We start from the raw sequence: 27592 nt of genomic DNA on the forward strand, positions 1-27592 counted from the left end.
TAAGTCAACTTTGTCAAGAACGGCTAAAAACCATATTCATGTAAAGCAGTAAAACAATACTGTGGATAGCAAAACATTCTTTATTGACAGGAATATTACAACGACAAATCAAAATCCTAGTGCACTCGACTATCCTCCAAAAACCTTGATTAAAATTCCCCAAACACCCTCAATGAATATAGCATATACGATTTCAGAATTACAGAGTTAATGTGCAGCAAGGAAAGCATCATGTTAATCATGCCACAAAGCAGTAAATACCGTGGGAAGTAGGATAGGAAGGGAAGCCAAATGGACATGATCGATTGCCAAAGCCATACAAAAGAAGAGGCATCCATAAAGGGGGATATTTTCAGATGGCATCAATATCAATGTCTTCCTCCTCCTTGTTAGGCTTGTCTGGTTTCACAGTTTCCACCTTAAGTTCGCGGGCAGATGACGAGTACACAACCTAGGAGCGGGAGAAAGACAGCATGAGTGTTATATACACGGCAATCCAACTGAAAATTCTCAGAACAGCACAGAGCATATGAAACACTGCAGTTAAAAGTAACCATCCAACTAAAGAGCCGTTCAAGATCGGTCTGAGGGAAGTGTTTGCCCATTACCTCTACACTCTCATCCTCCTCTTCCCCTTCCTCCTCGCTGCCCTCACTCTCTTCCTCCGCTTCCTTCAACCACTTGACAAAAGGCGCTGCCTTGGCATGAATCTCTTTGGCAAGTTCCTTAGAGACATACTTCTTTGACACCTGACACGGAACAAAGTTAAGATTAGGGAAACATTATTTTAGGAGTACACCATCTTTAAAAAACATCAGTGTACTGTTTAATATTTCTATGTATATGATGATGCAGTCCTGGCCATAGATATTTAAAGTCTAGATGTTCTACGGCGGAGTCTAGAACGTCCGCACATGGCGGACATCTTGCTACAGTCAACTCGCTCACCCATAACATTGGGTTGGTGCTACATGTAATTTTTAAATGACCATAACTTCCTCAATTTTCACCCGGTTTGGTTTGTTATCAACGTCAAAGGTGTAGTCATGCCACTGCATCCTTATGAATAATTACGTTTATTTTGTATTTTTATGTAGAATAGAAGTATGCAGTGGCGTAACTACATCTCTGACATTGATAACAAACCAAACCGTTTCAAATTCGGTTGAAAATTAAGCAAGTTAAGGTAATTTAAAAAGTACATGTAGCACCAACCCAATGTTAGCCGGCAACGCGGACGAGAGATCTAGCCTTTATAGATAGATACAGGTATAGATCTATATCTATATATGGTCCTGGCTACCTTCTCAGCCCAGGCCATGATGACATCCTCCTCTAACAGGTCAGCATCGTAAAGGGCTTTAAGCACGATGGGAACACGTGGTAACAGCTGTGTCTGGTATAGCTTCACCAGACACTCAAACCCTCCCAGCAGGTATTTCTGGGCCTTTTTGTTGTTGTGGCAAAACTGAAACGCAAGAAGAAGAAAAAAATAAACAACTAGAAAAGTTCCTCGAGGCACATTTAATGACAACGCTCGGACCAGATGCGAAAGTGGTTTTGATCAAAACTTACTCGCAAGAAATGGCGCTTGTATTTCTTGATCTGGTCTCTGATGTTTTCGTCGAAGAGGAGCTCACTAAGGATCAGGGGGCCCATTGCCGTCACATCAAGACGCTCAGCTTCTGCCAGGATCTCCTTATCTGCTGTATCGAGAGCGCAGTCTTCCTTCTTTTGCTGAATATGAAAAAAAAGGAAGCCATCGTTAGAAAGGATTTCAGTAAGGCGGAACGCAAGAGGCTACCGTGGCCATCACATATCTGAACATTCCACTTTGGCATCCATTGCCAGTTTCAATAGCAATGACACTTAAAAAAAAAAAAAAAAAAAAGAGCAACTCACTTTCACAAAGTTATAGAACAAGTTGACCCTCTCCTCCAGGGGTTTCTCCAGGTCCTCGCTGAGGGTCAGGTTCTTGGCATGGTCACTGATCTCCTCCATCCGCCGTCTCTGGGCTTCCTCTGTAGTCTCCTCTGCCCAGTCCTCGTCGTCATCATCACCATCCTGACATCCGAGACACACAATGGGTTTGGACACGTGTTAGCAAACCGAGAAAATCTTGGCATTTATAAAAAAAAGGAGACTGGTGGCAGTTGGTTACTCATCAAACGTATGCCTTCAAAGCCAGCCTGTGCCAGAGCTGCGCTGCAGACCAGGTACATACCACGGGGTTAGGGGCATCAATGTCATTATGGTTCCCAGCCTCTCCGCTGCCAGAGCCGTTCTCCTTGTCCTTTTTGCGAGTCTTTTTCTCCTTCTTGACTGCGCCACCCTCGGTTAACTCTGTTTAGAAAAAGACACACAGGTACCCGTCATGCCATATGAAAGATTTTGTTGTTGTTGTTGATAACATTAATTATTACACTGTGGTCAAGACAAAGTTGACGTCTCAGGATTCCCAGTCTTACCAGGTGGATTTTTGAGGATGAATGTGCAGAGCTTGTGTCTTGTGTCTAACATGCCACGGTATCCACAGGCCTTACAGGAGTTACCAATGGTCTGTTTCCTGGCATTGACATGCTGTGGAGTTTCAGTAAAACATCATTTTAGTTTATATTTCTCAAGTTATTACTACGTCGACACGGCTGTAAATTCCAGAGTATTTACCAGGTCAGTCTCGGGGTTATCACATTCGGGACACAGAACAAATTTCCTGATGAAACCGTCAAGCATGTCTTGTAACTTGTTTGCCTCGTGGGATCCATTGACGATGAAACGGTCATTCTTAGCATCAAACTGGGTCTGAGCACCAAGTTCACAACCAAAAAACTTGGTTGGATCTGCAGAGAGATTAAGATTAAATATAACATTTGCTTATCTGGTTATTCTCACCCAGGACAAGCATCAACTGGGGAGGGAACGTACTGGCTGACAAAAAGCACAAAATGTGATCGTGTGGCAGGACTGCTTACATGTTGGAGGCCTATTCAGTGCCTTTGCAACGTCAGTCATGTTGACAATGACCGTCTTGATTCCATTCCCTTTGCCTTCAACCTGCCAATATATATAAAATATATACAAATACAGAACACTTACCAAGTATTTTTAATAAATATATCATGTCTACACACATACGACAATGCTTGAACGTATTTGAATTTCCCCTACACACATTTTCACCTAACATTACCTTGGCAATCAGACGGGGCATCTTGTAGCGATAAAACTGGTCTGACACGCTGCGGTTGACGTTGACAGACATTTTGGCTGACTATTAGCTCTAGTATCAGTAAGATAAAAAGATCTTGTAAGGGGATTTTTCGGGATCTTCTGTCTGGAAAAGAGGGGATGACATAAACGACTGCAAGCGTGCTCGTTCTCTGACATGAAAAAGTTTTTGCCACTGTGGCCACAAGCTCCTTGCTTGAAGGCTAGGTTTCCCCCACACAGGTTCCAACAGCTGCGCAACAGCTCTATAAAAGAAGGAAAGCATTGGCATTAGAGTATGCCATTACGACTTCTTTAACATTTACATTTTCCCTCTAGGCCTGACGTCTCGTGTACCCCTATTCCGGTCGTGATGACCCCTAATGGTGTGCACATTAATCTCCGTCCACAGTCCTTAAATACATGTAATGTCAATGTCTTCGCTATTTGAGTGGATAAGTTAGCTTGTTAGCTATAGAATCAGGCTGCACAATGTGCGAGTCCCGGAAACCATTATGGAATACGCATGACATGCCTTCAAATGAAAAACGTGTTTCGCAGTAGCTTAAACGATCGAGAATTATCAGGGCCTCCATTGCTAGCTAATACAAGCTATCATACCTATTGATTTCTAAGCAGCTAGCTATGGTCAGCCAACTCAAAATTAAATGCCAAATAAATGGTCGCTACTTATGCTAACGACTTTACCTAAGGTTGGCTAATACATTACATGAAACGGCCCACATTCGACCCCCGGCGTATCCGAATGTGCTAAACTTAGACAAGATGTTGAAACATATTGTTGGCAAGCTATCTAGCCACTTGGTGCATAGTGCGTCATGATTTATCGAGGTGTGCACGAGAGATGGGAATGAGAGACGCCATTTTGATCCACTTATTAGACATAGCCTAGCTAGCTGTGTAGCTAGAATGTCATAATGTCCATTACTAAGTACACGTCGCATTCATACAATGTTGAGTATATGCAAATGGATGTATAAATAAATCCATAGTTATCCACGCTACTCACCGTTTTCGTAAAACAAAGACATAAACAACGCTGGTCGTCCAAGAGACGCAGTGAAGATTTGTCGATCACTGATGTTTCGTAGCTGGCTGAGTTGTGTTTCAATGAGATATAGGGCGGCAAGCTCTGCGAGGCTAGGCCGGGTACCGAGAGCTGAGCCTGACTGGAAGTGACAAGCCGACAATTGTCACGTTGAACACAGTATTCGGGATGCCCTGAGAGTTGTGGTACCTAAGAACAATACAAAACAAACGCTTATTTTTAGAGAAACTATACTAGGCCCTGTTACTATTCTGCTTTACAACTAATCTAGACAAAACAAATATAGATTCGCTGGTCTATTAGCTAGTGCTAGGCCATTAGCTAGTGCTAGCTAGCTGGCAAACTAGGCGAGCTACCTCAAGTTAGCAAAAGCGAGAAACCAAGGCTACCATGGTTATTAGTCTAGCGTACTGGGACACATGTTAAACCAAAGATCGACTTTATCCCTTTATCTTCGTGCACGGATGTACAGCATACAATAAATAATGCAATAATACAACTATCTCTAGGGAGAAAAATTTGTTTGCTAGCAAGTTGACAAGCCAAAATCATGTTCATCCTCCTCACCTCTCGAACGTTCTGTAGTGCAGTATGGCTAGCTACTTGTTGGCCTGGCTACAGTGAGGCCAGCTACGTCACACTTCAGGTTCATAAAATAAGGGGGAGGAGGGGGGGGGGCGGTTGGTTGGTAAATTGACAGCAGGTTTACTACTTACTGATCTCTGCATTTTTGCATTTGATTATTTATATTTACAATATTATAAATTAAACACAATCAAGTTCTGATAAACAAAAACTAAAATAAAGGTCTGAATGTAATGTGGAGGGCTTGATGTGATCTATTTTTGTCACATTAGACCACATTCCAAATTAATAATTTTAAATACTATTTAGCAAGGAGCACTAAATATTAGTCACACCGAAATCAAAGCTCATTTGAACACTATTTGTACAGTTAGCTGAGGAAAGTGAATTGCAGGTGGATTCCCATTTAACTTTTTTCAAATGGGTGTGATGAATGGGGAATTTGGTTGGAGGCCTCTGGTTATATTCTTAGCTTTCCCCATAACTGGAATTGTTTTTAATGGATCAAGAAATGCATGAATACACTTTCAGTTTCTATCTTGAAGAGTGTTGTATTTCATACCCTCCCAGAGAAAGTCTTACCTATCGAACCAACAGGAAATCCCCGTGAAGTCTAGGAGACTGGCCTGATGCAGTTGGGCGTGTCTCATATTGTACAATAGAGGAATGATCAGCCGACTGTACACAAACACCTCTTCAGTGTAACTGGTTGTGGAGGAGATTATTCCTGGTTGAACATGTTTAATAAAATTATCAAGAAGTTAAAGAAAAGGAAGACACTGAAAAAGGATGACAAAAGTCCAATACTAAGGATTGAACATGCCTTATCTGCAGATGGTAAGATTTATTTGTATTTTATAATGAATGGGAACTTATCTACAGAGCCATTCCTGGAGATTTCAGGAAAATGTGTTTTTCAGCTAAACCATTTATTATTCAACAAGAAGTTGTACCCGAGATATGTTAACATTTGTAGTTGCAATCCAAACATGCTCTATGGTAATTTAACACGGACCAATGTAAATTCTGTCTGTTTCTGTATTAATGCACATGTTGTTGATTTCATCGATAGGAGATGGTGAGACAGGGGATGTGGTGTTTATGAATCCCCATGCACAGAACATTTTGAATGCCCAGCAGGCACTGAGCACCAATGGAAGTCTAGAGAAAGTGCTGGGACATTGTCCTGAAGTCATTCCAGGACAATCTGAAATGACCGTGGATAGCATTATTGAAGCTTTTGCAGTCAAGCATTTTTCCAAGGTACCAAAAGAGGGGGATTTGCAGCTCTCCATCCACCTGAAGGATGTCCAGGATGCCATCATTTGCGATCTTTTGAAACTGGTTACGCTGCCGAAAGAAGTTTGGTTTCTGGAGAGTCGTATAGAGTGCTATCATCAGCGTATCTTTAAACATTTAAATCAGATCCTCCTTCACATCAGGACTACAGAACAGGCTTTCACCCTGCTTGACTGGGTGGTACATTCATACAGTAGGTACGTGTTTGCCAGTTTCTCTATATTTTCAACGTTACTGAAGTAGTTATTGACAAATGAATTGAGAGAAATTGTGACACAGCATGGTGTTCCTCCTATATTTGTCCAGTCAAGAGTTCAAAGGGCATCCTAACCTCAAGGATGAAGCTCTACAAAAACAGGACCTTATGCTCCTGAGCAATTATCTAACACATGCCACGGAAAAGGTCCTGCCCATTATTCAGGTGGGTAACACGAAACAGCCACATATGTACTGTAATGTAATAGTGAATGACATACCGTATCATGATGAATTTGTAATATCTCCAATAGCTTCAGTAAGCCTCTAGGTGTCTCTCTCCCTTGCAAATTGTAGGAGGAGATTTCCACTTCACTTACTAGGATCCTTCAGAATGAGGAGTGTTCGAGAGATATTGAGAGTTATTCAGGAAACGAGGAGGCATTTGTCGCACTGTATGTGGATGCTATCCAGGTACTCTAACATAGCAATTGAGTCACAATGCAAAAATAAAGTTAATTTGTGAAATTTGTACTAACTGAATGCTTGCATTACTTCTCACTCAGTGTATTGATGCTGTGAGGAAAACAGCTTTGAAGATCTCGTCAAATTTTAAAACCAAGGTCGAGGAAGTCTGTTTCCACGAGCTGCACAACTTTATTAAAATGTAGGTGTCACATTTCCTTGTTTCTTTTTTCCCAAAATGTGCGATAAGCATTTGTTTAGGGTTAACTGGACACTGTTGTTTTATAGGTACACATCTGCTGAAAAGAAATATCACCAAAAACAGACCCAAACAGACAAAACCATCTTGCATTCCTTCAAGACTTTCAACCACTGTGTAGAACTCAGGTGAGAATGATTTATCTCAATTGAACCACCTGCATGACCAAATTATTCCTTTATCAGGTCAAACATGGTTACATTAATGATGGTGTTGTTCCATGGCAGACAATACGTTCAAACAACTGGCAAGAATATCAACAAACGTCTCTATACTGAAATAATTTCAGCACTTGAGAGTATGGAGGCTTCTGCTTTGAAAGTGATTCTCAGAACACTAATGCACCGAACAGAGGTGCGTATATGTTCAACAGTCAAACAAAGGCAGTTTAAGTTTAAATAATCTCTATCTCAAAGGTTGTGTGTAAAGTAAGATTTCTGCTCCTCCAGATCTCCTTCAAAACATATTTCAAAAAAGGTGGACACATGGAGAACATTACTACTGATATTAAAGAACTGCTCGACCCCATTCCAAACAACTGGAAGACTCAAGAGGTATTTTCACATCTGGGAGAAGCTTCAGTAGATTTCTGATACATTTAACAAGGAAACATGGACCACATTTACTTTTACAGTTCTACCTTCTTTTTCAGACAGTAGTGAACAAAGCCTATGAGAGCATCTTGACTTTGTACCTGAAATGTCTGGTGCAGAGTAACCGTGCTCATGTGATGAAGGCATGGCCTGATGTTGGTAAAAGAGTCACTCAGGATGCTCAACTTCTTGACGACATGTTCCAAGGCCTGGTAAAATAATCTCGGAATAACCTGCTTGTTGATTTTTGTGCGATGAAATGCAGACAGTAGAATCAACAGTTTTCTCTCATGGTTCTGACCTGAGAATCTTTTATTGTTGTTGCAAGAACCCAAAGGTGGAACGCAAGAACCTCATTCTGCGGAACGTGGGAGAGATTCTCGAATGCAGTTCAATCGATACTGTTAAACTGATAACCGCAAACACACTCAAGGAATGCCCCATAGCGAGGTAAAATACCGTACACACTCTGTACCAAACAGACATGCAGTTCCTCAATTGATGACGGCCTATCTCTGTTTCAGTTTGGATCTTATTAAAGCCTTGCTGCGGTGGTGTGCTTGTTGTTTCAGTGTGGATCTCATTAAAGCCTTGCTGCGATGGCGTGGGATCAGTGGCAAACAGCTTTGAGAAGTGATAGCTGTTTGCCAGGAAGTCACGGAGACTTATACCAAGCCTGGACGCTGGTACTTCTGCTGTCTATGAAGCTGATTGAGGATGGCTCATGAAGTACATCACACAAAACACACACACACATATTGGTGACACACACACATTGGTGAGACACACATTGGTGTTTGTGTTTACAAGGATAAAACACTATTCTACAGAATTCCTCTTTTGGTTATGATTTGACGTTTTTGTTCGGTTACTTACAGTATGTTAGCATGTTCGAATTTGTGTATTTCATTCCGTTACTGATGTAGTTGTTGTGTATTTTATTGAGTTGAGAAGTGAGGTACATGTATGGATGGATGTTTTGATATGTTATTTTTTTTGACATGCTTTTTGTTGTTAAATTATGTTGGATGTCCATTTATAGATAGAAAAGAAGAGATCAAAATCTTTCCTGTAATGGAGTCATTTGTTTTTTCAGCATTTTTGCTGACTGGCCTTATTGCAACTGCTTGATACAAAACAACAATGGTCCCTAGATGGAGACAAAACAGATCCTATCTTTTGAGGAATTCCCCAACCAATTGTAAGGGAACTATTAGTGGGATTTCCAACTGACTCTTAAAAGAGAAACCAATGTTTACTTAATGACAATATATATATCACCTTATTTGCAGACTCAAGGTCCAGATAGAAAAATACACATAACATATGACAACAAGGGTACACACAAACATAAATACATACAGACATACTGGCTACCACATATTACAAAAAGGGAACATACAAAACATACACACAAAAATACACATGCCACTTTCATTTTATGTATCTTTGCTTTACCGTAGCTGCACCATAGGTGAGCTGTATACAGGGGAGTACAGTATGCTCTAAAAAGAGATGTTTTAACAATGTCATTGCACATATGAAATTTGAGTGCCAGCATATTTGCTTGTCCATATAATTTACAGCACTGGCGCTGTATGTCATCATCATCACAAAAATCATCCCTGATGATGTGGCCCAGGTGATTTGGTCTTAGCAACTACTTTCAGCTCCTGCCTTGACAAGTAAAAGGAGGGGAGGCATAGTTTCTTGTCCTCTTTAGTTCTGGTAATCATTACAACACTCTTTTTTACATTGATTTGATGTCATACTGTAGTCCATCATTGATGTCATACTGTAGTCCATCATTGATGTCATACTGTAGTCCATCATTGATGTCATACTGTAGTCCATCATTGATGTCATACTGTAGTCCATCATTGATTTGATGGCATACTGTAGTCCATCATTGATTTGATGTCATAGTAGTCCATCATTGATTTGATGTCATACTGTAGTCCATAGTCTGAGCAGACTAAGCAGTTGCTGAAGGACAATGAGGACCACAAGAGGGTTGTTTTATTTTAACTGGCAGAAGCCAGGAACCGGAAGCTATGATTAATTAAGGATTCATCTCTATTAAAAACCTTATGTACATTATACATTTACATTTAATACATTTAGCAGACACTTTTATCCAAGTAAAAGTGGTTTGTCACATGCACCAAATAGTATAGCGCTATTAGGGCAGTGAAATTCTACAGCAGTAGGGCAAGGCTCAACACGATATTTCAGGGATCAGAATCAAGGACCTCTATCCTTGAATCTCCCAACTGTTTTTCCAAGGAAGACGAAACACTAACATAGCTGAAACTAAACATCCATCCTGCTGTGGACATTTCAATACACTCTTCCTTATTGGTCACATCCTTCCTCCTATTCCTATCATCTTAAATGACAAAAGTATAAATACACTGTGTATTATGATTTTGTGAGTTTAACCTGTCTAGGCTCACAATACTCACGAAACATGGAACGGGCTAATAAAAGTTGAGGATTTATTAGCAAATTTAAGCACACAGGTAAATTCACATAAGTAGATTTGATCATTTTACAAATGTACACTTTTAATTCAAATAAAACCAGCACCTATTTGTTTTATAATTAAAGACATGGAATCATTTTGTTTTGAAAATGTTCCTATATAGACCACAATACGGCTTTAATAGTAAACACACTTTACATGATAAATATTGCACATACACAAGCAGAAGATCATGGAACAGAAGTGAATAGTTTATTTCTCTGATCAGATTACAGAGATGGGAAGTAACCAAATACAAATACTGATACTCTGGTATCAGTACTTTACTTCGCTATTTATTTTTCTGGTATCAGTACTTTGTTTGAAAAAACCCCTCACTTTACTTGAATGAAGTTCTGTCAGATTCAGCTCTGTCAGATTCAGCTCTGTCAGATTCAAAGAACAGTCTGTATCTTATTTGACCACAATTTTGGAAAAAAAAGGATCTTCCCCACTGTATATGGACTCTGACCGCCCGTCCAAAAAGGCACTTTTCACCCTGTTCCTGTCATCCTTGCTCAGATTAGATTTGAGGTTCAGCAGGGCAGCAACATGTTTCTCACTGTTGGCCAGAGAGAAAACAGTCATTTCTTTCAACTATTCAATGTATCAATAAGCATTTAAGATAAATCATCTTACACACAGTTTATATTGTGCTTTCATTCAATGGGATTGGCAGGACAGACTGTTACCTGAGATCAGGGTAGGTTAAAGCCAGAGAGGCAATCTCTAGTTGTAAAGAATTCACATCTTGTAGTTTGAGCACCTCAGCAATGTGGCCCATTGGCTCACTCAGCCAGCTGTGGCTTGAACCCTGTGAACACAGAAAGGCTTCTTATTATATGCACATTACAATACAACTGAAACAAAATGGGTTAAGCAGCCATTATTAAGAATAACTACATAGATTATAATTTCACACTGAGAAATTGTATTTGGGTTTGCTTGTGGCTTGCTGTCGGCTTTGCTTCCAAACTGCATGGGAAATTGCGTAAGGTTGTATCGGGTTAAAGGTTTGTTTGGTTGTCCTCACCTCGCTTAGAAAAACGTTGTGCAGTGTCTGGCAGTTGCCCCACACGACCTCAGCTGCCCTCTCCTGCATGTCCTTATTCTTCAGTGTGATCTTCCCCTTCAGCAACCTCCTCACATACTCCACGCTCACTTCCAGGTGTAGCCGGCTCATCAGCTCCTGCATGGCCAACCAACCAATCAGTCAACCTCTACATCTCTGTGTTACTGCCAACCAACCAATCAGTCCACCTCTACATCTCTGTGTTGCTGCCAACCAACCATTCAGTCAATCACTACATCTCTGTGTTGCTGCAAACCAACCATTCAGTCAATCACTACATCTCTGTGTTGCTGCCATCCAACAAAACAATCACTCAACCTCTACATCTCTGTGTCTTCCTGCCAACCAACCAGTCAGTTATTCACTCTGAGTACCTGATGGCAGGCGGAATTCAGGCCTCTGAGATCCTTGATGTGTTTCCCAATTTCCTCCAACAGCTTCTCAAACACACACTGCTTTTTCAGCCAGTCCTTGGTTCCCAGACTGCGATAGGTAGGCTGCACATGATGTGGGTTACAAGAAAAAGAAGGTACAAGGTTGTGTCGAAACAAATCAGAACTTGCAGACTTCATTCAAACTCATAATTGTGTCTGTGCATGCCCTACCTTGAGGTCTATGTGTACAGGGCTCAAGACAAATTCATAGGTAGATGATTTCATGGCAGCAACTATGGACAAACAAAATTCCTTCTCATCTCCTGAAAAGATATCAGCCCCTTTCTCAACGTAGACCCTGTGTGTGAACATAGATATCATGTTAAATACATTCCTGTATCATTTAGTAGTTTTAGCTACCGCTATTCTGTGATGTATGTAGGTTAGGGGTTAGAGCACTAGGCTGCAGGTCATAGGTTCAAATCCCCTCCTGTACATACCTTTGGATAAAGTAATCTGCTAAATGTATACATTATTGTTATAATACATTATAACATAGCAAGGAACACATACCTCACCAGCTCCACACTGTTGAGGTTAGCCATTACAACAGCTCTGCTGTTTGTTGGGCTTCTCCTGATCTTACACTTTGCTTGGACATCATCCTGGAATTTCTTGAAGCTGTAACAATGTTTTAAAGAGTAGGGTTGGATGAAACGTGCATGTGCAGTATTGTACTGGGTTGAGTAGAATGCCAATCGCTTTCTCATGATTTAGTGTAACATGTTTTAACTTAAAAACTTTTAACTACCTGTCTAAGAAGTTCTTCAACAAGGACTCAATCCTGAGGCCATTCTTCCTGTCACCAATAACAGCCTCTGCTGATTTGATAGCCCCGCTAACACACTGCAGGAATAGAAAGCAGGTGATAAATAACATCGAACTGATCATCCCTGAACGGTTGGTCCTCCACAGGTCTTGAGACGAGAGCAGTGACTGTCTACCGGCAGGAGGTCAAAGGCCAGGTGGCTGTAGTAGCAGCCCTCTCTGAGCTCAGGTTCCCCTCCGTCCCTCCAGGTCTGCTCTTCCTGACTCAGCATGACACCCATCTGTCTCTGCACCTCCTCCTGCAAATTGGGAGACAGTTATTTTTATTTTTATGCAACTGACACTTTTGATGCCCGGCTCCCTTAATCTTTCATTAGTCAACAGTTGTCTCACAATGTGATTAAAGCTCCCTCTTTCTAAGAGAGTATGGATCTATCCAAGGCAAAAGTGTAATCATTTGTCTTTTATTGTTTATTGTTGTTGTTTTATATTGTTCATGTGTTCAGACTATTTAAATGTATTATTCGTGCAGTGTATTTTACGACCTACATTTTCCCCGTCTCTCTGCTGCTGTGACAAGCACATTTCCAAGCCTGGGGATTAATACAGTGTCATGATGTTTACATTTACCTGTTTGAAAGTAATATATTGTTCTTCCAGTGGTTTCATCACCGCCTCTGGTAGCAGCTTTCCCAAATTCTCAAGTTCGATCTCCTTGATGAATTCCTGTTTCTTCAGCATTCTAACACAACAGTTAGGGAGTTAGTTGTTGTGACCTAGTCCTAGTGTACATGCCCTAAAAAGTAGTCTCCTTATCAAGTTATTTTATGACACATTGTAATTATCATGTCTGACTAAATGAATATTTCCTTTTTTTCTAAATGTTCCTTTCAATAACAAAAAGGGTTGATATCAGTGGTCAAACAAAGCCCATTACACTCAATCACTTGGAAGTGCAAATAATAAGGACTCACTGTGGATAGTAGCTATTCACCCATTGCAGGACATAAGAGCTGTCTTTTTCACACAGCTCAAATGCCACAATGCCCTTCAGCCTGGTGCCAAAGGCTTGGTGATACATCGACGCATACACGTTGCAGATGTCCATCTCGTCCGGGTAGCAGCCCTTCACAACCTCCACCACTCTCAGAAGGTCGTCCTTCAGACGCTTGGCCATCCTGACAATGTCCTTCTGCACCGATGAGAGCTTCTCAGTGCCCTGCTGCAAATGGGTGATCTCCTCGTCGTCCAGACGCTCCTCCACCATGCCCTGGAGAAGAGAATGGTGAAGGGCACTGCAGCGGCGGGGTCTCCATGTCGGGGGATCCCCACTCTGTCTGCCTTCCTCCCATCTCCTGTCCTGTTCTTCCTCTTGCTGGATAGCTTCTACTGCGGACGTTAGAACTTCTGGAATGTTCTCTGGATTGAAAGTGCCTCGCAAAGCCTCGTTGATTTTCGCGTAAAGGGTTTCCCAGTCCCTGGCAATGTGCTTCCTCTCCTCTGTCTCCTCCGTGCTCCGCTGTCCGAACAGGAGCTCCTCTCTCGATAGCAGCTGCTTCCCAGCAGTGGAGAGGAAACCTCTGTCAAGGTTCTGCTCGAAAGTAAGCACATCTAGGGAAAGGTAAAATTGATGTGACTTGTGTCAAATCTACACCCAATAATAGATAATGAGAGGAAAAAGACCATCCATATACGTGTTCACTTAATTACAATAAAATATAAGCTAAGACAAGCTTCACAATAAATATTCTCACCTTCAATAGGAGCAACAGGGGCATCCACGATATTGCTCTGACTCTTGGAGTTCCGTCGGAATTTCCCCGGAATTCGAAACGGTGTCCCTGAAGTTAACATTGAATCGGATGAAAAAGGGAAGACCAGCTTCATGGTCTGTGAGTGGTCGTTTCGGCTGTTCTCACGAACTGTTTATTGTTGTTTGCACAAAATAAAGTTTCAACCAATTGCAATAGTTTGAGTCTCCGCTGTTCTGAAAGGACGTCAACGTTTGTGTCTAATCTCTCACTGGCTGATTAAAATGTAATTATCTAAACTACGGCAACCTATTTAAAAACAGTCCTTCTGTAGGCTAGTGATGTTCTTAGTTATTCTTTGCAGATTGATAGATTGCCATTTGCCAATACTGTATATCCCACAAATCAGTGCAAGTAAAATAATCAGCAAATTATCAAGGCTGGGACTGTCTACATTCGTTCGGTCAACGGATAAACGTAGCCTACTCCCCGCAGTTGAGACTGAAGCACGTGCATCTGTTTATATGTCGGCCAGTAGGGGCGTTAGAGATAGGGGCGTTACTAGCCCCAGAAATCGGATCTGTATCGCCTCTCCAATTTTAATGTACCGTTAAACTCAGTAGACGTTGTGCAGCTGTAATCTTGCTAGGCTAAACATAGCAGGTCTTCACTATTTAAACTGGGACACAACCCAGCATCTGAAACGAACACAGAACAACCTTCTGACGTGCCAAGCTGACATGAAGAATATCTTCATCTTTGAAGGGGTCAGCTTCTTGAGAGCTGATACAATTTGGAAACTGTTGAGCCCTGTGTTATTAACTGCTTGTAGAAAACATTGTGTTCCTACTATTTTGGGAGTCAGATGGCTAAGCGCTGAGGGAGTCGGGCTAGTAATCAGAAGGTTGCCGGATTGATTCCCCGCCGTGCAAAATGACGTTGTGTCCTTCGGCAAGGCACTTCACCCTACTTGCCTCGGGGGGAATGTCCCTGTACTTACTGTAAGTCGCTCCAGAGCGTCTGCTAAATGACTAAATGTAAATGTACTAAGCGGCCACCAGTTAATTTATCTATGGTAACATCTATCAAGTGAAAAAGCTACGGTACAGACAATTTCTTCAATAAAGAAATACAAGTAGGTCATGTATATAGGTGTTTTGTATTTCTTTATTGAAGAAATTGTCTGTACAGGCCTTGAAGCTAAATGTTGGTCAGATACATAGAGTAGCCTACATACAATTCGACATGGTTCACAAGCCTTTTATCAGCACAGTAATCATTGATTTGAAAGTTATGCAAATTTAATGTCCTTACCTTGTAGATGTCTTAAAAACGTTGTCCTTACGGAAGACTGATTTTTGGAATCCATTGTTCTATGGTGTGACTGCAGCAATGTGGAGTACGATTCCTCTTGCATCCAATGCTGAAGTGGAACACAAGCTCCACGAAAGATGCAGCCCAGCTCCTAGTATCTAAACAGCTGTAGTAACAGCCTACCTGAATATAGACACCAGACAGCAAACATTGCCATTTTTTTTGTTGAGACAGAGGTTATCTGCAGATTTCGACCAGTTACCTGCTTCCTCTAATGTTATTTAGAAGGTGGGGCCTTGTGGTTGTAGGGGAGATAAACCAAAAAAGACATCCTGTGTGCATGGCCTGGTTTCACTTTAATTTTCGCATACACTGTATTGAACTAAAGTCTACAAAAGACAGAACATCATTAATCAACGTCTACTTTTGTAAAATATTTACATCAGATAATAACATGACTAAAATGTCTAGCCTGACTAAAATGGGGACACCGGTCAAATGACTGAAAAGTTGTCTAATGCATGCAAAGACGCACTTGTTCCGGGAGTACAATGGTACTTAGGAATGGTTTGCTGAACCCAACGCTAGTTTCCTCAAGGATCACAATGACTCTTGCTTAGACTGTTGCCTCTTGTTGGTTAGTAGTAGCTGATTTAAACAGTTGTATTCTATTTTAGTTAATCCTATTTTTATTGCTTTCCTACAGGTACACCTGCACTTAGAGAATAATGTTGTGTAATTTTAACTTGTTTAACTACATGCTCTTATGGTTTCTTCCCTTTAGCACTATTTTTTGGTTGTTCACAATATGTACTTCTTGTTTTTGACTACCCGCAATAATGTGGGGCTATCTTGTTGTTATTATCAGTGACCTATGCACTTTGTAAAGCTCTCTCTTGGAAGTCGCTTTGGATAAAAGCGTCTGCTAAATTAATAAATGTAATGTAAATGTAAATTCAAATTGGATCATTAATCAAGGCTGCAGTAGACCAAGTGGTGCCCTTGCAAGACATGTTAAACACATGTTGGTCTGCTGCAGGCACAAACTCTGTAAATCCTGTACATGTACATGTTACAGAAGTAAAATTATTACTAACATGTAATACATAAAATAAGAAACAAAATCATATCAAACCTGACATTAAAAGCTGTTAAGAACGATATTTACAAGAACACAACTTTAAATTATAATTTCAGAGTCTTTCTCTGTCCACCTTCCTCTTCAACTGTTAAGATCACTTCTCCAGATGTGTGTCATTAAGGTGTGATTGTCATTTTAGCATTCATGCAAATCAACAACTGTCCCAGACGAGTGTCTGGGTGACCAGTGACAAAGGTGCTGCCAAAACAGCCCTACACTGCTTTACTGACTGTTCTCACCGCCCACAGAGCCTGCCAGGGAGACTGGGCCTTCCTGAAGCAGTCATCACACCCCACAGAGCCAGGCCTCCAGGTGAACCAGGCCTTCCCGTGTGCTGGTGTGTCGCTCAACTGTCAGGCAGGAGGAAGGAGAGACAGGAGAAGGGCATGTCAGCCAGACAGTCAGCGTTCATTGGGACCTCTATGTGAGCGAAGAGGGAGTGATTCTGATGTCCGGTGCCGCCCCGAGCCGTCGTCAGCTGGGTGAGGCGCTGCAGGATGGCCTGCTTCTCTCTGCCCCGCATCACTCCCCTGAAGTACAGCACTGCGGCCAGGTGACTCCTCCTGCAGAAGGGCAGAGGGTGGGAGAGGAGACAGGATGAGGCGTGACCTGGATCTGTGGCGGTCCACTTGGAAAACGACACAGCTAAACACTTTTGCTTAGTTTGACACGTCACTGTTTGACTAAAAAGACTTTTGGGATAGATTTAGCTTATCCTTACATCTGTAGCTGTGTTGAGGACACACTCGGTTAATTGTTGTTGGAAATGTCCACTGTTCTTGTCTTTCGGAACAGGCACTGTTTGGTGCTTATATGTTTTAGGCAAATTAACTACCTGGGTGCTGAATATATAACGTATGCATCTGTATATACACAATACATATCATCATGTATTGATGATCATATATTGGTCCTAGGGTGCTTCCACAGTCCCAGCCTGGACATTCCCCTGAGATACTCCAACACTACCCTCCCCCACTTCTGTATATATTTATACTTGGTGTAAACAAACTAAGTCTACGCCCTCAGCTATGTTCCCTGGTGATGGTTAATGTGTGGGTCTGTGTTTTGGGTCTACCTGATGTCTGGATAGTCTTTCACCAGAGGCTGCACGTGGTTTTTGATGTCCCTCTTGTTTTTCTGCCCGATGATGTCACACAGATGGTCCCCTATCGGATGAAGCCATTCATGGTCTGTCTTCTACAGGAGACAGACCATCGTTTATTCTTTGAAGGTTTATACATATGAATGTATTATTGGGGTATTTCAACAGCATCATTGCGTTACAACTATCCTAAGAAATTTCTGGTAAAAGGATTTGTTTTTGTCAGTATTGACGTCAGTTGTAGGTAAGCCTGAATGAACTCAAAAACAGACAAATGGGTTGGTTTGAGTAGAAAGGGTTACCATGTCTTGGAACAACTCTCTGATCTTAGACCACTGCCCCCGCATCTTTTTTGACGCTCTTTCGTGCTTCCTGTTTTTGCACGAGTAGTTGTTTTTCATCAGTTGCGACACATATTCCTTCACCAAATGGTAGTGCAAGTTGCTCACCAACGTCTGATGTAAAAGCAGAGGGTAGGAATTGACACAATATAACTGAAAGAGGAAGGATCTCTAGCGTGCTTGCTCCTTTACCCTTTTCCTTTCACATGATTCATCTTCTCCCTCATTAACATATGAACTGTTCTCCCTTCCTTCCTTCATTCACTGTTTCAACACTTCCACGGCAGGCCATAACACCTTTCCCGCTCATGAGAACAATACGATACATTCCTGTAACATCCATCAAGTCCATGTGAGTCATGATGATAAGGGGCTTTTTAATACCGGACAGCTAAAACAAACACACACCTGAACATGTGGAGATCTCATTTGAACACATTGCTGGAACAGTTTTTCCGTCCGACTGTAGAGTTGCTGGAAATCCTCGTCTGCAGTGAGCCACTTTCTGGTCATCATCCTCCTCAGGAAAGGCTGGTTGAAAACACATCATGTACTTTTTATCAAGTCATCATTTAACCCTTTCATTGGAAGCAAGACTGCTTGTGAGAGTCAGAAGGCTGAGCGGTGATGGAGTCGGGCTAGTAATCAGAAGGTTGCCGGATCGATTCCCTGCCGTGCCAAATGACGTTGTGTCCTTGGGCAAGGCACTTCACCCTACTTGCCTCAGGGGGAATGTCCCTGTACTTACTGTAAGTCGCTCTGGATAAGAGCGTCTGCTAAATGACTAAATGTAAATGTAAGACTGGAGACCCTTGTAAAAAACAAGAACTTGTCACACGCGATCTACAAAGTAGCCAGGGTCAAAAGATTCTCTCTCCATCCCAGGGTCTCAGGACTCCAGTGGAACTAGGCTTCATCGGTTATATTAGCACTACCTTTGTCTCGTTCTTGAACTGGTTCTCTAGACCCAGCACAAGTCTTTGGACCAAGCCATCTGCTTCTCTGCTGAAAAGATCGACTTGTGTGGGGCAGCTGTCTTTGTAGCTGTCCATGTGCTCCCTGGAGGAAAGCAAACAGTGAAAGGTACAGAGTGTGAATACAGATTAGTATACACTTAATACTAAAACAGGTTTACACTGTATTCTCTGAACCATCATAGCTGTATTTTACATGCCAGTAAGATTGAAGCTTTTTGGAAAACGGTAAGATGAGGGAGATGAGTATAATAATTGTCTTAAAGTTGAATGATAGGGACACTATGGTCAGTGATCGTAGACACGACTGGGAAGATATCCACACTACCAAAGAAATAACATTGTGCTGAATGTGAAAGAGCAAGGATAAAGAGGTTTGTGTCCCACCATCAAGGGGCAGCGGATGAGCCCCATTGGGGTAGTTCTCATACAAGGCCCTGGTTCCCAGAAACCATGTGATAAGTCTAAACATAAATCAGTCAGTGCTGGCTTTAATACACGCACTGTGTGTGTGTTTGTGTGTGTGTGTGTGTTTGTGTGTACGTTTGTATGTGTGTGTGTGTGTGTATGTGTGTGCGTTTGTATGTGTGTGTGTGTGTTTGTATGTGTGTGTGTGTGTGTGTGTGTGTGTGTCTTTTCTCGTGTTCATGCCAGTGCTCGTCTGATACTCTTAAAATCAAAACCACCTTCACTTGACACGTTGAGAATGTTACTTTCACTTTCTGTTGCCAATTTGGGAAAGTACAGATTGGCTGGCAACCAGCACTGCTCAGCTAGGCAATTTGTGAGGTGTGTGTTTACTTTTGTCCATGAAATGTTTGACTTACTTTAGAGCAACAAAAGTGTTGATGTAGGTTATCTGATAATCCACACCCAATGTGGTCCCTCTCAGACTGTTAAAAACCGGTTCAAACTGGAATTCAAATCTATGGAGAGATTAAGAAAAAAAATAAAATACAATATACATGTAAGAAATATACACGTAAGAAATATTCTGTGAGGGAAGAGATTTCCAGATTCTGTTTCTAGATCAGTTTTACACAAGATTGAAGAAGTCCACATTTATCACTCAACTGTGTTGCTCAACCTGAAAGTTTCAATATTACTTAATAAGGAAACAACCAGTTCACATGATAACTGAACAATATGAACCTATTTTTTTTGTCAGGGGCTTCTGTTATGACAACAAAATAAAGGGTTTCCTTCTGAAACCTAGGTACAGAAATGACCATACCGTTTAGGGAACTGTTTTAACTCCTCCAAGCAGGCACACAAAACTCTTTTTTCCAAATGGACATCAATCTTCTTGGTGTTCACAGCATTGCTCTGTATTTTCTGTGGAAAACATTACATTAATTAGAATGCATGACATTGAGAAAGCAGTACAAGACAACTGTGGTGAAAACAGCCATGTTTCCCCCTTGTGGACATATAGTGCTATTGTAGAATTTTGGAGGTCACTACCGTCCAGATGTCCATATGAAAATGAGAGTAGAGGAAGCTGTCTTCATCGCTCTCTGGAGCCTTCCTGTTTTTCCACATTTCCTGGTCTTCAATTGTCAGAATCCTGCCCAGAGAATCTTTCATGTCCTCCTAGTAGATAAGACACAGATGATTCACAGAAGAACAGGACTACGTTGATCAATTTGGACAAGGCAGAGCATGGGTGGGTTTCGGCACAACACAAAAAAGACAGGCCTAACCACCAGAAATATGACTACAAATCCCTGCAGCCCCTCACAGACTTAGCTGCTCTTAGACAGAGATTTTTTATTTCAATGCAACTCCACTTGAGAGAGATAAAGACCTGTAAAAGACACCATAATATGGTGTTATGTCACATCCTGTGTGTGTTCATCTGTTTGTTTGGCCCCATCCCCTCCAGGTGTGCCTGGTCTGCTTGTTAGTAGGGGATTTAGTCAGTTGGTTTATGTTTGTCCAGTGCCAGTTCGTCTTGTGTGTTACTACCGAGCGCTCCCTGTTCTGTTCCTGCCTAGTGCTCTGATCTCCAGTGTTTAGACCTCTGATTACCCCTGGATTGCGACTACTCCACCTACTACGGACTGTACCTTCACCGCCAGCCTGTGCACCGACCACCTGCCTGTCCACGACTACTCTCTGCCTTAAATACATCTATTGTTTTTGGAAGCTACCTCCGCGAGTCTGCATCTGGGTCAACCTCTGTGCGTGAGCCGTGACAGTGTTGTGTCCACTGCAAAAACTGTCAATCTGAACCAGTGAGACCATCTTGGTTTTAGATTTTAAATCTATTTGGACTTGTTTCTAGTAAAAGTGGCTTATCTACTTTAAGTAAATTACATGTACAGTACCAGTCAAAAGTTTGGACTATGTTGGAAAATGTAACATGTAAAAACGTGTGACTGGTACTGTACTTCTAAGAAATCTGAAGTAAACATTTATTTCTGCACTGCCACCCTTATTTACTTGTTTAAAGCTTTAGCAAGCTCATGCCAAATATTTAGTAAGTAAAAAAATGTGATAGGGCAATTTTGTAGTGTGCGTGTAATGTAATGGTGAGATGATCTCTCTCGCCCCACCCTGGGGAATCCAATCCTGCCCCTCACCTGAACTCTCCTGCAGTATTTCCTCTTCAGTTGTTCCAGGAAGTCTTCTTCCAGGCAGAGGGCTGTGTCTTCTGCTTCCATCTCTGGGCACAGAGACAGGCTTCCCATGATCCTCTCACTAGGGAAGAGACACAACACAACCATTGTCCACGCCATCAATTATCTCTATTTTCATTTGACATGAATGACGTTTGCATGGAAGTGCCACCTCATTGTAAAGTGTCACAAAGGTACCCATATAACAAATCCTAAGCCTTTAACAGAACATATTCAGGCTGGGGGTCATATCCGGGGCAGAGCGGTTAGGGAATCGGGCAACTATTCAAAAGGTTGCCGGTCCGATTCCAGGCTGTGCAAAATGATGTTGTGTCCCTAGGCAAGGCACTTCACCCTACTTGCCTCCCTGTCCTTACTGCAAGTGTCAAGAGTGTCTGCTAAATGACTGAATGTAATGATTCCGGACTGCGTATTTTCCCCTTCCAGCTGAATGGCAAGGAGGGCTCACCTCTCGTAGCGATGGATGATCCAGTCCAGCAGGGCGTAGTAGTCCTTCAGGTCCGTCACCTGCTGTAGGAGCTTCTTCAAGTGTTGGCCCACAGTGGCGTGGTAACAGCTCACGTAGGTGCTGAACACATGGAAGCTGGGTGGGTACGAACCCTGGAGGTCCCTTTTCACGTTCTCCAGGTCCACCACTATGGCCTCGCCCAGTAACCCCAAGTGGACAGCCAACCAGGAGGCATTCTGATCCCTTCCGTCCAGTTGGACGCTATCCACCTTGGCCTGCACCCCCTCACTCACAGCCTCCCTCCAGGCCCCCCTCCAGCCCCCCGGACCCACAAGGCCCCCGGGATCCCCCTCCCTCCTCTCCTCCTCCTGGATGATACGGGCCACGTCGACCAGAAGCTCCTTATAACGGGACGGGAGGGAGTTGGAGTTGCGTGCGATGCTCTTCACCTTGTCCAGCATGGCTCCGTACAGCAGGCTCAGGTCCTTCTCCTTCTTGGCCAGCTCCAGAGGGGAGGCCTCGGCCGAACACTGCTCCTTCTCCTGCTGGAACTCCAGCCGCAGGGAGAGCAGGTTGAGGTGGGCCTCCGCCAGCTTCTCTGTCTCGATCAGCTTGTTGATCTGCATCACTGAGGAGAACACAGAAAGGAAGGATGGGTTGTGATACTGAGCTTAAATGATAGGTGTTTACGTCAGGACTAAAACATGTCTGGGGTCTTTGTTGTCAAAAGAAGACATAACAGGACATGGGGAAATAATGGGACTTAGAAGGTAAAGAGAAGGCATTATTTTTATGCTTTGTTGTTTTATTAATATTTTTTTTCTGGGATTAGAGTAGGTAAGGGTTTGGAGGTAGATGAGCGAGTGAGGAACAGCTTCACCAAAAGTATTTGTAATTTGTGTGTGTGTGTGTGGAGGGGGGGGGGGCGTGGTTGGTGATGGGTCTATATCCATAATCAATGTGATTAACGATTAAGAGGTAAAAGCACAATACAGGTGTATGAGACCTCACCTGAAAGGGGTGTGGAGGGGATTTCAGGGAGGGTGTATGATTCTCTAATGCCTCTCTCTCCCTTCTCCACCTCCACTTCCTTCTTCTCAGCCGCGGGGGCCTCGGAGACAGGTTGGAGCTGCTCCACTTTGGCGGTTTTGTCCTTCTTATTAAGCCGCAAGCTCCGTCTTATGGAAGCGCCCTTCTTTAGAACAGACTCCGTAAAGGCAAAGCTGGGATCTGTGGACAAATGGCACGTCACAGAATCACACAACATGTAAACCTTGTTGTCTGATGTTTTTTTTTGGGGGGGGGGTGTTCAGTAGCAAACTGAGCAAAAGCTGTGGAGAGGGTTTTAAACCTGAGCGTGTCCTGGAGTGTCCAATTCTTTTCTGCGTGGGGGAGGAGCTCTCTGAATTGTCACCTTCTTTCCTTGGGAAGAACCCACCAAGAGTCTTCCGGGGAGAGGTGAGAGGAGAATCAGCATTAGAACCTGATCAGAGAGAAAAGGGGGAGAGGGTGTACACACACACACACAGTATTAATGTTATTCTATAACAACTCAAGAGGGTTTTTTTTCCTGTATAACTACCTGGCTGTGACCTTCTTTAATCGCCCTAACCCTAACCCCGCCCACAACAATCAAGATTGGAATGTCCGACATTAAGTCATGATGACAAACTCCAAGGTCAGTTTGGCTGAGCACTTGTGTAATGCACAAAACCACAAAATAAAACATGAAATATGTCTCCAGTATTACAATTCTTGAAGCTTCCTTTTTACATGACCTTGGGAAGCCACTTCCTTAACAAAGACGTCGTTTCATAACAGTTCTGTGTCAGTCAAGAAAGGAAGCAAAACTCAAAAAGAACTTACTTGGAGAAGGGGGTGGCTGGACCTGTGTTGGAGAGGTGATTTCAGGGTCAATGTTCTGCATTCCCATTTCAGTATTCAGATGGTCCTTTGGCCCTTTAAAGTTAGGTGACAAAGGATTCCTCTCTGGTGTTCGTTTGAAGCTCTCTCTGAACGACTTAAGCATCCCCAGTTTCTTCTCCTTCTCATGGCCGTCGGTTCTGACCCCCTCATTCCGCTCCTTGGCTGACCTTAGCCTGGACTCTCCGTCCTCCTCCAGGCCCTGGGTTTCAGTCACCCCCTCCTCGCCAGACTCACCCATTTCTGACATCACGTCGGCGCCTAGTATCCAACCTCCCTGGTAAAACAGAACACAAGAATATCGAAGCTAGAACGTTTAAATACAGCAAAGAAGTGCTTGTGCATATAGACCTAGTGCTGACATGAAATACCCGTTTTTGGTTTACTGTCGCACTAGTCATCGCGAACAGAGACACAGGGTTTGTTTACTGACAACATGCTATTTTCTACAGATAGCCAGTGTGTGCTAGTGGATATTAACCCATCATATACCTTTCAGATATTTGCAGACTATTATCATGTGGATAGGGAACAGCGGAAAACCACTTCACCTTAGTAAAAAGTGTCCATCACCATTTAATATTATGCTACTGTAGGAATCTAGGGTAGGCTACGCATGAGACTGCACTGCAGACCAGCGAAAGGCTTTAGGTTAAAATGTTCTCTACATCATTATGTAAACAGGTGTTAGGGAGTTGGGGATATCACATTGCTAACTTGTTCGCGGTTTTACCAAGACTACGTGTTCTTTCTCAGTGTCAGAATTCGTTTGGAATTGCTCGAGTGCTATCTTATTCCAACAAATAATGTTGCTGCCCGCCAAACAGTTGGCTTTCACCGATTTTTTGGGGGAGAGATTAAAAAAGCCAGAGTAAACACATGGTGCGGTTTCTCGCTTTTTTTCATCAACCGATAACAGGCCACCCTCACAGAGATTTCTCAATTTTCCAGATTTTGTTTAGAAACTGATAAAGACATGTTACATTACATTATCCATTGCATTGTTTCCCACAGATTAGAAATCTAGTTGTGGCGGGCGTGGGGGGGGGGGGGGGGGGGGGGGGGGGGGGGTAGGGTTGTCCGACCGGAGGGGGGGGGGGGGGGGGTCGTAATAATTCCTTCGTTAATAATTCGCTACACAGTTAATTTGTTAATAATTTGTTACATTAAATATTAATCCAAAAAGATTCACACCTTCACAAAATTAACAACAACTAACATATCATTTCTGCATTATGCATGTATAGCAACGCTAGTGCTAAACAGCTATTTAACTGGTCGGCTCCATGACGCCGGGTAAGTAGCTAGCTCCTGAGACTTCTCACCAAAAGAACGAAGAGGAACCTTCGAGGTACCTAGCAAAAAGTAGCCTCAACTTTCCTCGACTTTTAGCTACGGCACTAATGCTGAAAGCTCGCTGATATAGCTGTCGGTCTTACTAGAACGGCGTATGTATGCATTGTTGCTAACGTGTTGTGACTGTGTGCATATGTGAGAAAGACGCATGAGTGACAGAGAGACGGAGGGAGAGCAGGGAAAAGGAAATGCAGCTGAACGAATACGCTGCGCATTTTAACCTAAATGGCGTTAAAAAAAATGTTTTACGAAGCGCAATATGTGGCGGCCGGTGTTGATTCTGTGGCGCACCGCCACAAATTAGTCTATGTGTGGGAAACACTGCATTGGGAACAAATATGACAGAGCAATTATTTATGTGTTAACATTAACGACTAGCAAGCAAGCTGACAATCAAGATAATTGAGTAGGCCTACATATAGTCGCTATAAAAATTAGCTAGCTAGCCTAGCTAACGTTACAGCTCTAACGTCATTACAGAGCTAGCTAGTAGTGATAGCTAGCTACTTTTACTGTGAGAGGTAGATAAACCTTACCTTCATACTTGTCAATATAGCTCAAAACATACAATTTGAGCCCCTTTTCCCTCTTGCTTGAAGGGCAGCAACATAGAATCCTATGTACATCGTTAATTGTCATTTTGGGAAGATAATCCAAACTCATAAAAACCTGTATTTTGTGCGCAAGAACGTAAAGCTACCGGAAGTTGTTGACTTGGCTTTTGACTTGCAATATGCGGAAGTGATGCGTGCACAGTGGGCGTAGGCCTATGCAAGTTAATGCGGAATCAACCAATGACGGTAACCCAACGCGGCCCACAGGTTGGTTGGGGATTGAAAATTACAAACTTGTTTCCTTTCTTAATATTGTAGTTCTAACCTTTATGCGTTCTCATGTCATAAATAACCCAAAATTGTAATTTGCTCAATTAATCTGTTGAATATAGGCTGCAATAACCGTCATAGCCTACTGTAGCTGCAATGGTTTACTCTTTTAAGCTTTATAGTAGGACTACGCAAGGACCACGCAAAATTCACACTCTGTCCCACTTGCGCAATCCATGGCTTTAACCCTGGCGGCACTTCCGCTTTTGTTTGAAGTTACACCACCTGTCCATAAGTAAACGAATCGTTTTTGTGATTTGGTGTTAATATTCCAATTTTCACAGCCGACTACAAGTCGTTTTTGTCAGCCATGAAAAACAGCCTATGGAGAAATGATCCTGAATGTCTACAACACCAACTCCGCAAACCAAGTCAGTGTGTGTTGTCCAGTAGACATAAAACCAGATTGGACTATTGCCTCGTAGCGAGAGTTATACACTCGTAGCCTACAGTTTAATATGCTTTTAAAGAGTAGTGCTACACATTAGAACCTTTCATCGTAAATTAAAGAAAACTCACCTGGAGATCACGTCCTTTGGTCGGCTACTCCTTTGATCAACTCCACAGGTACATTAAAGCTTTCACTTTCATGACGTTATCGAGACTTTTTTTTTACCTGTTGGGGATTTTTACCTGTCCATGATAGGTTGCAACCCATAGGCCTATGAGCTCTAACGAAGATCACCTTGAGTCTTACGTTGCTAAAATTGTTAATAATTAGTTTGGACTGCACTGATCACATGATAGCCTACATATTCAGGCTATCTTCAAGAGAACATACTCTGGTTTCTGCGACCGTTCCCTGACAGTAGCGGTGTAACACTTTCATTGGTACCTTTTAATTCACAAGAACATATTGTGTATGATTATGTAGGCTATTTATATTATTCAGACCGATTGAGTTATCACCTGTTAAATGAAACAGTCATGTTAAATAACTCACTACTGCACAGGACTGCATCCTAATTCGCAGTTAGAACACCCTAACCGTGTCATATCGTTCAGCATGGAATGACAGCTTCATAAGACAACTCAGATTCTCAACATGTTCAACATACTTCATTTAAATACCTCGTGTATGCATGTACTGGTTATTTTTACAATTTAAATATTTTGTTATTTTATGGTGAGAATGGCAATAACTGATCAACAACACTAGATGGCGCCAGTCACTTGCACGATTGTTGTACATGAAGCATTAGCTTGTAGGCCTAACAGAAAGTTATGGTACTTTGTTGATTAT

The 27592-nt window shown here is 42.4% G+C and overlaps 4 protein-coding genes across 9 annotated transcripts; 1 reads left to right on the top strand and 3 right to left on the bottom strand.

The window, feature by feature from the left end:
- Nucleotides 1-62: 62 nt before the first annotated feature.
- Nucleotides 63-4915, bottom strand: LOC124487207 (eukaryotic translation initiation factor 5-like). Of its 3 annotated transcripts, XM_047049370.1 has the most exons (12): nt 4844-4915; nt 4238-4465; nt 3191-3473; nt 2973-3054; nt 2668-2840; nt 2469-2580; nt 2225-2343; nt 1903-2064; nt 1576-1737; nt 1304-1468; nt 609-749; nt 63-451 (listed from the first exon to the last, which is right to left on the bottom strand). In XM_047049370.1, the coding sequence occupies exons 3-12, from the start codon at nt 3260-3262 to the stop codon at nt 353-355; spliced, it is 1287 nt and encodes a 428-aa protein (XP_046905326.1). In that variant the 5' UTR covers nt 3263-3473; nt 4238-4465; nt 4844-4915; the 3' UTR covers nt 63-352. The 3 variants fall into 3 exon arrangements, with proteins under 3 accessions (XP_046905326.1, XP_046905330.1, XP_046905317.1); XM_047049374.1 differs by lacking the exons at nt 4238-4465; nt 4844-4915 and adding an exon at nt 3938-4012; XM_047049361.1 differs by lacking the exons at nt 4238-4465; nt 4844-4915 and adding an exon at nt 3916-4009.
- Nucleotides 4916-5517: 602 nt separating this feature from the next.
- Nucleotides 5518-8568, top strand: si:dkey-196h17.9 (exocyst complex component 3). 3 transcript variants are annotated; one of them, XM_047048864.1, is made up of 11 exons: nt 5518-5698; nt 5934-6357; nt 6467-6581; nt 6713-6829; nt 6922-7022; nt 7109-7207; nt 7307-7433; nt 7529-7633; nt 7732-7884; nt 8001-8122; nt 8197-8568. In XM_047048864.1, exons 1-11 carry the CDS (start codon nt 5599-5601, stop codon nt 8300-8302), a joined length of 1569 nt encoding a protein of 522 aa, XP_046904820.1. In that variant the 5' UTR covers nt 5518-5598; the 3' UTR covers nt 8303-8568. The 3 variants fall into 3 exon arrangements, with proteins under 3 accessions (XP_046904820.1, XP_046904828.1, XP_046904837.1); XM_047048872.1 differs by having other exon boundaries at nt 7714-7884; nt 8245-8493; XM_047048881.1 differs by having other exon boundaries at nt 8245-8493.
- An 18-nt stretch (nt 8569-8586) lies between these two features.
- Nucleotides 8587-16093, bottom strand: tnfaip2b (tumor necrosis factor, alpha-induced protein 2b). 2 transcript variants are annotated; one of them, XM_047048461.1, is made up of 12 exons: nt 15536-16093; nt 14225-14311; nt 13445-14081; nt 13101-13212; nt 12647-12769; nt 12454-12548; nt 12216-12323; nt 11874-12000; nt 11643-11765; nt 11230-11385; nt 10889-11010; nt 8587-10758 (listed from the first exon to the last, which is right to left on the bottom strand). In XM_047048461.1, the coding sequence occupies exons 1-12, from the start codon at nt 15636-15638 to the stop codon at nt 10611-10613; spliced, it is 1941 nt and encodes a 646-aa protein (XP_046904417.1). In that variant the 5' UTR covers nt 15639-16093; the 3' UTR covers nt 8587-10610. The 2 variants fall into 2 exon arrangements, with proteins under 2 accessions (XP_046904417.1, XP_046904426.1); XM_047048470.1 differs by lacking the exon at nt 15536-16093 and having other exon boundaries at nt 14225-15146.
- A 634-nt stretch (nt 16094-16727) lies between these two features.
- Nucleotides 16728-27003, bottom strand: exoc3l4 (exocyst complex component 3-like 4). The gene is made up of 14 exons (XM_047048134.1): nt 26869-27003; nt 24053-24386; nt 23538-23669; nt 23198-23416; nt 22187-22814; nt 21682-21799; nt 20561-20689; nt 20331-20431; nt 19924-20022; nt 19058-19181; nt 18531-18653; nt 18084-18236; nt 17755-17876; nt 16728-17239 (listed from the first exon to the last, which is right to left on the bottom strand). Exons 2-14 carry the CDS (start codon nt 24357-24359, stop codon nt 17023-17025), a joined length of 2472 nt encoding a protein of 823 aa, XP_046904090.1. The 5' UTR covers nt 24360-24386; nt 26869-27003; the 3' UTR covers nt 16728-17022.
- Nucleotides 27004-27592: the final 589 nt, after the last annotated feature.

This window comes from Hypomesus transpacificus, chromosome 3 (assembly GCF_021917145.1).
Source record: "Hypomesus transpacificus isolate Combined female chromosome 3, fHypTra1, whole genome shotgun sequence".
Classification (NCBI taxonomy): domain Eukaryota; kingdom Metazoa; phylum Chordata; class Actinopteri; order Osmeriformes; family Osmeridae; genus Hypomesus; species Hypomesus transpacificus.

Coding starts and splice junctions, on each gene's coding strand:
- tnfaip2b (XM_047048461.1), bottom strand. CDS start 15,638: ATGCAAGAGGAATCGTACTCCACATTGCTGCAGTCACACCATAGAACA. Junction 12,001..12,215: donor AACAGTGTGGAGCTGGTGAG/GTATGTGTTCCT, acceptor GTTCACACACAG/GGTCTACGTTGAGAAAGGGG. Junction 11,766..11,873: donor CTGTACACATAGACCTCAAG/GTAGGGCATGCA, acceptor CATCATGTGCAG/CCTACCTATCGCAGTCTGGG.
- si:dkey-196h17.9 (XM_047048864.1), top strand. CDS start 5,599: ATGTTTAATAAAATTATCAAGAAGTTAAAGAAAAGGAAGACACTGAAA. Junction 6,582..6,712: donor AGGTCCTGCCCATTATTCAG/GTGGGTAACACG, acceptor TGCAAATTGTAG/GAGGAGATTTCCACTTCACT. Junction 6,830..6,921: donor TGTATGTGGATGCTATCCAG/GTACTCTAACAT, acceptor CTTCTCACTCAG/TGTATTGATGCTGTGAGGAA.
- exoc3l4 (XM_047048134.1), bottom strand. CDS start 24,359: ATGTCAGAAATGGGTGAGTCTGGCGAGGAGGGGGTGACTGAAACCCAG. Junction 18,237..18,530: donor TGAGATCTCCACATGTTCAG/GTGTGTGTTTGT, acceptor CTTTTACATCAG/ACGTTGGTGAGCAACTTGCA. Junction 17,240..17,754: donor AAAGACTATCCAGACATCAG/GTAGACCCAAAA, acceptor GCCCTTCTGCAG/GAGGAGTCACCTGGCCGCAG.
- LOC124487207 (XM_047049370.1), bottom strand. CDS start 3,262: ATGTCTGTCAACGTCAACCGCAGCGTGTCAGACCAGTTTTATCGCTAC. Junction 3,055..3,190: donor TGCCCCGTCTGATTGCCAAG/GTAATGTTAGGT, acceptor ATATATTGGCAG/GTTGAAGGCAAAGGGAATGG. Junction 1,738..1,902: donor TGTTCTATAACTTTGTGAAA/GTGAGTTGCTCT, acceptor TTTCATATTCAG/CAAAAGAAGGAAGACTGCGC.